At 49.3% G+C, this 9,689-nt stretch overlaps 1 protein-coding gene across 2 annotated transcripts in view; it reads left to right on the top strand.

Annotated features, from left to right (window-relative positions):
• Positions 1-951: 951 nt before the first annotated feature.
• The window catches only part of GALNT16 (polypeptide N-acetylgalactosaminyltransferase 16), a 73,807-nt gene continuing 65,069 nt past the window's right edge, over positions 952-9,689 (top strand). For both annotated transcript variants that reach the window (XR_010884020.1, XM_013959555.2), the window contains exon 1: positions 952-1,311. Coding sequence is in view for 1 of the 2 variants with exons in the window: in XM_013959555.2 (XP_013815009.2) it covers positions 1,117-1,311 (195 nt within the window). In the remaining variant the exon portion in view is untranslated. The remainder of the gene's footprint in view (positions 1,312-9,689) is intronic.

Below are 9,689 nucleotides of genomic sequence, written 5' to 3'. Positions count from 1 at the left end.
TGTTCAAGTCACTGGGCCAGTGTCTACAGCACTCACCCAGGATGCCCCCAGTTTGTATAGCTGTTTTTGACCGCTGGCTGTTGAGTTGTTGTGAGTGGCAGTGACTGGAGGGGGTGCTTGGGCAGGTCCACAGTCATCGAGGAGACTTGCTTCTGTGAATTTTCACAGCCTCTGACCATGTGCCCCATCTCCACAAAGCTGTTGCCTGAACCCCGTGTGGAGTTGGTTGCCTGGCTGGCTCCAGGGCCTCCTCTGTGTGCTGCCACCCTTGATGCCTCCTCGGGGAAAAAAGTCCCGTGTAGCTCTGGGGGCAGCAGGCACAGGCGGCAGGGACAGCCATCGGGGCAGCCCTGCCTTGTGGGGGACTGAGCCTGTGGTTGCCCAGTTGCTGCTGCAGCAGCTCTTCAGGTAACCAGTAGGCCACGTTGGGGCACTGAGGAAACCCATTCCCACTAGGTTCGTCATCTCTTCCTTTGCTTCAGCTAGACCAGCTGCTCATGGAGGGAGCGTCTCCTGCACTGCCAACCCTTCGTTTGCAATGAAACCCCCTCAATATCAGAGATGGAGCCCTTCTCCCTTCAGGCTCCTATCTTAAATGCCTGTTGTGCACCCACTGGTGCCCATGCACGCAACCTGCTTCCCACTCCCCCTTTTTTTGGTTTTAGCTAACCCCGAGCTCCTGTGCCCCTGGAGCTCCGCAATTAAACCAAGGTGCCCTTCCCCACTTTGCCGAGCACGTCAGGAGGGCATCGGTCGCAGTGAAGGCGCAGAAGCCCTTCGACCCCTCCAGCGGAGCGGGGCCGCGGTCCCAGCAGGCCGGGAGGGCCATGGGGCCTGCGCGCCCGGGCCCGAGGGGCGCCTGGCAGGCGCGAGGCGTTAGGACCCTGCAGCTCGGTGTCTCTGCAGGAGTGAGCCGAGGCGAGAGCTAACGCAAACAGCTGTGCTGCGAGCGCCAGCCAGCTCGGGAGCAGAGCGAGGGGGAGAATCCTCTCACCACTCCTCCGTCGCCTCCTCTCCCCTCCTTCCTGCGCTCGCACGCGCTCCTGCTCTTGCCTCCCCTGGAAACCTCTGCTGCCAGCTGAGCCAGGGCTCCCAGGCGCCGCCAGGGCTCTCGGGATGAGGAGGATCAGGGCTAATGCCATCGCGATCCTGACCGTCGCCTGGATCCTGGGCACTTTCTATTACTTATGGCAGGACAACAAGCCTCATTCAGCAGCGTCCAGCAGATCCCCCAGCAGCAGCACCAGGAATGGGCAAAGACCGGCCGGGAGGCTGGAGATCCACCGGGAAGACAGGACCATCCCCCTCATTGTGAGACATGACCGCAGAGCGTGTTGCGTTTTAATTCCTCCGCGATCGTCAATTCGGGGACTGGGGCTTGCTTGTTGTTGCTGCTGTCGGTTCCACCATGGGGAGAGATGCTGACAGGAACATTAATCCTAGTTCGTCAGGAGATCGGGGGGGGGTTGGGTTGATGAATGAATGGGGTGAAGGGGGAGAGAGGGAAACGGAGAGAGGAGGAGTTAGATTTGCATTTAGATTTCTTTGTATTTATTTTAGCATTTTTGCTTGTAACCATGGCAGCAGTTACAATTGGGGAGCAGGATCGGCAGATCTCAAGGGAATAGAGTAATGCTGTGTGTAAAGTATTTGCAAGTTGTCCCCACTGGCTTGCCCAGGCTCTGTTTCCCTGGCTGAGAGCAGGCTGTCCTTCTTGGCTGAGGGAAAGGGTGGATGAAACAGCTGGAAGGTTCTTCTTTTTTGTAAGAGGTGCATGCGTATATATGTATATATATACACATATGTATAATAATGCACAATTTTTTTTCCTGGCAAGACCAGAAAGAGCTGCATCCTCTAACAAACCCTTGCTCCCGCTTGCTGGGCTCTGAATCGGGGCTGGGTGGGGGGAGATGCAAGCAGCACTTGCTGCAGGGGGACTGTGTGCCTAGTTACTGGCCTCTACGTCTTCTCCCTTTGCTTTGCTCCCAAATAGGCAACCAGGGCTGAGCTCCCGAGCTTTAGCTGTCTCAAGCTAGAGAGGGCAGTCTGCAAGTCAGGCTGAGGCTTGGGTTTGGGCAGGGTGGGAGATGGGGGTGCCCTCAGGAGCTCCCCGCTGACCTGAGCGGTGTTAGCAGTACTCCCTGTGTGTTGTCTATTTGCACTGTTTCAGATTTGCTTTCAAAGTCTTGCACTCCCTGGGTTATCTGTGGGCTTGATATGGTGATAAAATCAAGCTCCTGACTTAAGGAGGATGACAGGAACCTTTCTGCTCTGTCCATGGAGGATGTTTGTCCTCCTTCAGCCTGCAAGGCAATAGCAACAATAAAGCTCCCCCAGCTCGAGGCAATAGCTTCATTAAAAAATAAAGCAGCTCCTGAGGTTAAAGTGACCCAGCAAGGCCATTCCCGGGAGTGACCCAGCTCAAGCAGTTGGGGAATTGCACTGTGTGTCACTGTTTGTTTGGCTGCAAATCCATTTATCAGCTGACTGCACACAGATGGAAGTGAACAAAAGCAGCAGCCTGGTCAGAGTTGAAGCAGGGGCCAGGTGCCGGGGTTCTCCACTTCCCTCCTGGATTGGTACTGTGATTTTTAGCCTGAGTCTCCATTTTCTTCACCTGTAAAATGGGGGTGGGGAGGGGGTTTAGGAAGCCTTATGAAGATATGGAAAACGCTGTTAGAGCAGCCTGCGCCCTTGGGCAGCATGGTGGGAATCCTTCTGCTCAGTCCCTCAGGCATCACTTGCAGCTGCAGAAAATCAGAAGTCTAAATAGAGGCTCTCAGGGAGAGCGAGGATGTTAGTTGCCACTCGTTACGGCCTATGGGTTGGTGACAGTTGGGACTGCTCTGCTGTGAGACCCTCCCTGGAGCAGGATGGTGGGAATGCGTGCAGTGCCTCCCAGGCAAGGAGCTCTGTACGAGGGCTGGTACTCACGCAGGCCCTCCGGGGCATGCCGGGAGAAGTTCTCACGCTGGCCGGGCAAAGTTGAGCAAAGTGAGGATTTGGAGCACCGTTGTCTGTTGGTTTCCACCTTAGCGCGGGGAAAGCTGCTGCTGAGCCCCTGATTTCTGGTGTGCTTGAACGCACTGCTCCGGGCATTTTATTTCTCCATTCCCCTGCTTATCCTTTCCGATTTTTTTTTATAGCATTTACTTTGTTCCCTCTCAGAGGGCTTGTGAGGTTTCATGAATCGATGTCTGCTAAGCACCTTAAAATCCTCAGGAGGAGGATGCTGTGGTAGTGCGGAGCGTTGGTATGTTGCTGCTGTTTGGGGGAGGGGAGCAGCATGCGCTCACAGCTAGCCACATTATAAGCTGTCATTACAAGCTATAGTGCTGTATAGCTGTTGCAGTAAATCTGGTCCTACTCATCGAATGCTGTAAAACATCCCAGTTTTGGCCCATGCCCTAAATCCAATAGCAGAGAAAAGTAATCACCCTTTGCCTCCGCTCTCCCCTCTGTAACAGAGGCCCCGCAGTCTGCCAGACCCCGCTCTGGGTATGTGTGGGCCCCCGTGGCTGACGGCTGGGACAAGGGTGGTTCCTCTGACGCCCCGACAGCAGTGCGGCGCAGAGCACGGTGGAAATATCGTATCCTGACCCACAGCGATCTCTTTGCCTAGGGACTGGAAACAGCAGGGGCTTGCAGTGGCCAGGCTTCCCCCTGTGCATGTGGGGCACAGTTTCCCAAGGGGTCGGTGGGCTGCTGTGAGAGGCGAGCTGGTGAAGTGCCAAGCTCCTGCTGCTGTAACCATAGGCAGCGACGCTGCTGTCCATCCGGGGAGGGAGCACAGTGGACTTCACCGTGATGGGACGTGAATAACAAGCTGTCCTGTCTTTGGCTGTCCGCCTGCGTGGGAGCAGAGGAGTGACTGCGGAGCGAGCGTGGGGCGGAAAAGTGTGTGGGGAGCTGGGGAGGCAGCAGAGGCGCTGGGGACGGTGCTCCCTGAGCCCCCTGGAGCAAGGCTGGCGGCTAGCCTGGGGCTGGAGCAGTTGCTGTTGTGGGCTGCATCATTGGCACCTCTGTCTGCAGGGCCAGTCGGTGCCTCTTGAGTCCCTTGGCCTGCTACAGAGCCTCTAAGGAAGCTGCGCATTTTGATCTAGCTTTTGGTTTCCTCTGCTCTGTATGACTGATGATCTTGGAGTTTAGGTCTGGGCTCATCTGCAAATAAAGGTGACTCATGTAACTTATGATTCTCTGGAAAAATATCTTTGCATTTTTTTTTTAAATTGGCTGCTTTTCTGTCTGGAAAAAAAAATCTTGTCTCTTGGGTGAGTGAGTTGAAGAGCTCTGCTCTTGCATCTAGGCTATAACACTTCAAATCCTGGGCAAATTAAGGTGAATTGCACAGTTTTTAAAAATTGAAATGCTTTTTAGGCTTGAATTGAGTTGTGGTTTTCTTACTTCTCTCTTGATGTGAAGAATAAAAATCACATCAGTTTAAAAAGCTGTAGTTGATTGAAAGTCTTAATATTAAACCAGTTTGTTTATTGACCTCATATTTACCTGCAGAAGTGTAAACTTAAAATCTGGTTGTCTGACTCAGAGTCTGCAAGGCGAATGTTTGTGAATGTTTAAAAATGGGGGGAGGAAGATGTCAGCAGCTTCAGAGATCAGAGTTCCAGAAATAGCCCATGTAATAACGGTGACTCTTTAGATCCCTGTTTTAGATCCAGAAATGTTGAAATCTGGCCTTTTCATGATCAACCTTCCCAGTGAATCCTATCAAATCAGGATCTCTCTCTCTCTCTCTCTCCCCCCCCCCCCAGAAATGAAGTTAACATACTGCTCAGTTCAGCTATGGTAGGCAGTAGTGAAGCTATTTGCCTGCAGCCCTTCTTGGCTGGAGGGCAGTGGTGCCACCTCCCTGCCTGTCAGCAGGTGAGGAGTTGATGCCTGTGCTCTGGCAATAACATCCTTTGTCTCTTTTTATGACATGTTTTGTTCTGTATGGGGGGAGGCAAGTGTCTCCCCAAACACATTCTATGGGCCCTCGAAATAAAAATGCAGAAACCTGATAAACTGCAGGACTGAACCACTGGTGAACTGAGCCTATGGGCACTTCTTGTTTGATCCTCCAAGGAAGGCAGAAATGCAAGCAAATATCGCGGTTCTAGGGAAGCATTTTTTTCTCTTAAGAGCTACAGCTTCATATAAATCAGTAGTCCTTGGACTTCTGGCAGTTCAGTCATGTGCCTTCCCCTAGAGCCCCTCTGGGCATTTCTGAAGGGTGGGCTTCCTCCCTGCGCTCTCTTTTCTCCCTCCCTGGCAGAAGTTGCCTTCTGCTCCTTGGAAGTTTCCCTGAGGCAGAACATGTAAAATGCATCTTTGGAGGGGTTTTGGCATCATTTCCACACAATGTACAAATGGTTAATTATTTGCTGCTTGCTGCTCGTCTGCTTTAGCACAGAGCTGATGGATAGAGCCCAGGACTCTGTCCTTCCCCCTCAAAAGATTGCAGAGTGGGAAATGTGCCCAGTATATTTATGTCCCATTGAAGAGATCAAGGCCAACACTGTTGCGCAGTGAAAGCTTGTTAGTCAGAAGGGCAGCTGGTATGTAGTTTTGAAAGAGGAGTTTTGCTGTTGGCTGGCAGTGTTTGTGGTGAAGATGCAGGTATTTGCTCCCATTTTCCAGTCAAAAGCTGGATGCGGGGCTGCCTGAGGGCTTCTCCAGGTTGCTGGCATTTTTAGGGTGGTACAGAAGCAATATTACTGGGAGAGGGAGATGGAAGAGAATTGTTAGATGAATGCTCTGAATCTTGTTAGGCTGGTGTCTGACTGCTGTTTAGAGCAGGTATCTTGCCTGTTACTGCTGTCTGACCAACTTTTGAGACCTGTGCAGCATCTCTGTGATCCCACTAGAGACTGTCTGGCAGCTGAAAGATCCTATATTGTAATACTGACTCACATTTCCTGGTTTCAGCTTTTGCTGCTGCTTGCTATCTCTGTGTTCAGCCACTTGAACACCAAGGAGATAAGATCAAGGCATCTTCTTCCCTTGTACCAAAGGATTTCTAAATGTTCTGCAAACATTACTGAACCGAGCATCACCTGCCTCTTGTGAGAGAGCTGGTAGGAGACTCTTTAGGAACATGCTGGGAAAGGGAGATTTCTCTAGGTATAGGCAAGTTGAGGAGGAAAGATCTTGATCATTTGTTTTTGTGGGTTTTTTTTCCTCCTTCTTGTTTAGTCAGAAGACTAGCAGTGGTTGGATTTTACTTGCTTCTCTGAGTAACCAAGCTAGCAACCTTAGCCATGCCGGTATTTGCCACCGTACAAGAGCATGTTGACACAGTAGATTAACTTTCCAAACACTGTATTTGCTTTAGGACTTTTTCAGGTGGAGAAATATGTGTGTGTGCATTTGTTTTCTTGCTGCACCTGTAACCCTTGGGTTTGTTATGCTTTGGATGCAGGTGCCCATGAATCATACAAAGCAGGTGCCAGCTGACATTCACCATTCATCTGTCCCATCGAATGGTTTAACTCCTGACCCTTCATCACTTTTGCCCTGTCTGCAACTTTCAGGGGATGGTATTTCACTCAACTGGGATAAGCTGCAGCTTTTATGGATCAACAGGCAATTTCATTTTTCGGGGACTTCTATCCCCCAGGGCTCCCTCAGGATGTGCACCTGCCTGGAGGCAGGTCTTGTCAGCCTCAGGGATACAACTCTGGGAATGGAGGTGGACCCTGAATAAATGAAATAGAACAACAGGAGAAAGCAAGGGTTCCCTGCATTGACATCCCGTCAGACTCATGAAGTGCAGGTTTCAGTTCATGTCCTGCTGTCCTTTGCAGAGAGGACCTAATATTTAACGAGATGCCACAGCTCACTTCAGCAGTGTCTAGCAGTGGGGAGAAGCCCAGATTTCCTTGCAGACTGACTCTTACCAGGTAGCTTACCGGTTCCTTGTGGTTCCCACAGAGTTAAGCACAAGCTCCCTTTGGCCAAGCATGAAAATGATTTAAGTTGGGGGCTGGACTGCTGGCTCTGGTCAAGTTCTTAAAAACACAGACTTCATGCAACAATACTAGGCAAGCCAGGAGGAGGTGGTTTAAAGTTGAAGTAAGCAATGCTGTACTTGTAGCACAGAACCAACTGAGTAACATCAGGTAGTGGGAAAAATCTGCTGGTCCACTTGCATCGCTTAAGCTTACAATGTTACTAAAAATAATTATCAATAGATTATTTTTTCATTAGCTTTACTGGGCTCAAAGTCTCAACTTCTGCTGAGATGTACTATGAGTTGAAGGGGAACATGGTGGGAAGGTAAAAATGATTGTGCTTGGCAGGGCTAATATATATACACACGCACACATATAAAAACACATAAATAATGTATATGTGTGCATGTGTGTATATATAAATAATGTATATGTGTGCGTGTGTATATATAATATAAAAATACATGTTTATATATATTTTCATTCTTTGGTTTTTTTTTTTACCCTTGGATTTCGTGGCCCTGGCCTGTGTGGTTGGTAACACTCTGACCTTTGCTGTACCTTGCTTTCTGCGAGTCAATGGGGCTACCCGAGCGCTTCTGCAGCTCTGTTTTTAAGACTCGTTAGCTTCAGTTTGGCAATGCTGTGGCTGTTTAGTCTGTTTGCCCATTGCCAGCATCCTCAGGGCAGTAGGTCTTATGAGCTCTTGCTTGTGCTCACTCATTGAAGAATTTGCAGGGACAACAAATACTGAGTGGACATTGTTTGAGGCATGTGATGTGTGCAGAGCTGAGCCCTTTAAATCTTGGTGCCCTAGTTAAGAGTGATTTAGTCCTTCCAACCTGACATAGCCCATCTTATTTTTCCCTCTTCTTTCTTTTTAGTTAGAGGATTATAATTGTCGCATTGAGCTTAAAGGGGATTGGAGTGCTCTATATCTTTCTTCTGCTTTCCCCAATGTCTCCTAAGAGACATCATAAAGAAGGGGTAGGAATGGATAAATAGGTATTAGCATCACTGCAAGTGCTGAAGAAGAGGTGAGAAAATTCTCCCTCACCTTTCTTGTCTCTGAATTTGTCTTGCAGGATCTGCACGGGCTGCTCTGTGACCTGCTAGGCTGTGGCAGCTCCCTGACATGCTCGTGTTAATTCGTACCCTGCTTGCGTGACATGCAGAAGGGGGGGACTCGTGGCAGTCGGTCAGAGCAGGATCCTGCCAGCACTGGTGGGCAGTGCTGTGCAGAGGAGCTGCAGGAGAGGGGGGTGCTCAAATGCAGCTGTATGTATGAAGGCATCCTCCTCCTATTCTTCTGGGCCTGCTATAAGTTAGAAGTCCTCTAAGGTGGTATTCTGGTTCCCCAGCTCACGAGTGCACAAAAGAAACTTGATGCTATCTGTGGGTTACAAGTTCAGAAAACATAACACGCAGATCTGCCCAGCTCCTTCAGTCATACTTCAGCAGAATTTAAAAGTGTAGCATCTAAATTTAGCGTTAAACATTCTGATTTTTTGGGTGTTATTCACCTTGGAAGAATCCTTAGAAGTGTCAGAAAGTAGAAGTGCAAAATGACCATTTGAACTCCTTGATTTATACAGCAGTGAAACTGAGGAATTAGGAAATAATACCACAGCACACAGCATTAATTAGATGTCCAGGAATATGCTAAACTATGACAGATTCATTAAGATCAATTAAGCTTTGAGGATCCACATTACATCATCAATTTTCTGGTCTAGCTTTCTGTTAATGCTTTTATAATTCCGCTAGAAATAGGTCTCCCACTGCTATATTTAACTTGCCAGCTTTGTGTGAAGCTTTAAGTGTGGTCTTACCATTCTGTGCGGCAAGGACAGCCATGAAGCATGTTGCCAGGTCATTTTGAAGCATAAAAAGGAGTTCATATCTTTTCAGTCTTGAGTAGGGGAATTGAATCTCAGTGGAAAACATCTTTTTACTTAGATCAGAATTTGCTTTAAGTTATCAGTAGTTCAGTATTTTTCTTCCCAAGGTAAATTTCCATATCGTTGTCAATGGGAACATGTGATGTGGGTAAATTTAGACTGATTTTGGTCGTCATGTATCAGTTGGTGGCTGGCCCTTCGAGTTGTCAGATGTTGGTTAACCTGCGGTAGACTTGGTTCCCCTATGATCTGTACAAAGTAGGGATTGGGGTAGCGCAAGCCAGTTACCTGAGACTGCTTGGCAGAGTTGGGTGAGTCTCTGAAGTGCATCAAGATTTCAGCTGCCAAAGGCAAGATGTGGAGACAAGTTCTTTACTGTGAGAAACCAGCAGGCTCCTGAGCCTGCCAGCCTCTTCCTCGCCGTGGCTGTGCCTCCCTGTATGCCTGGGGAAGTTTGCAGCCTGGCTCACAGCTGGGTGTGCATCCTGGTAGCAGATTCCTCCTGTCTGCAGGTTGTCTGCTCTGGGACCAAAGACCTCATGTAAGTCAGGAGAATGAAGCAGGAAAACTTGCTGAATAATAAATTGTTAGGGGCTGCTGCAAGCCTGCCTGGAGTTACTAGTCACCTTGCCATCTTTTTCTAAGTGATTTGCACATCAAAGTTAGCCTAAGATCTCCTGTGTGTCTTGCTCTAAAACAGACCTCATGTAGAGCCTGCATTGCTGGGTACCTCATGGTAGTCTGTAGCTCCCTCCTCATAGGGGTATTTTGGTATCCAGGCTGGGGGCTGTTCTGCTCAAGGTTAAATGTGAACATAAAAGACAGCATCTGTCCC

The sequence above is a fragment of the Apteryx mantelli genome, chromosome 4 (assembly GCF_036417845.1).
Source record: "Apteryx mantelli isolate bAptMan1 chromosome 4, bAptMan1.hap1, whole genome shotgun sequence".
NCBI lineage: Eukaryota > Metazoa > Chordata > Aves > Apterygiformes > Apterygidae > Apteryx > Apteryx mantelli.
This window is presented reverse-complemented; position numbering and strand designations above follow the sequence as displayed.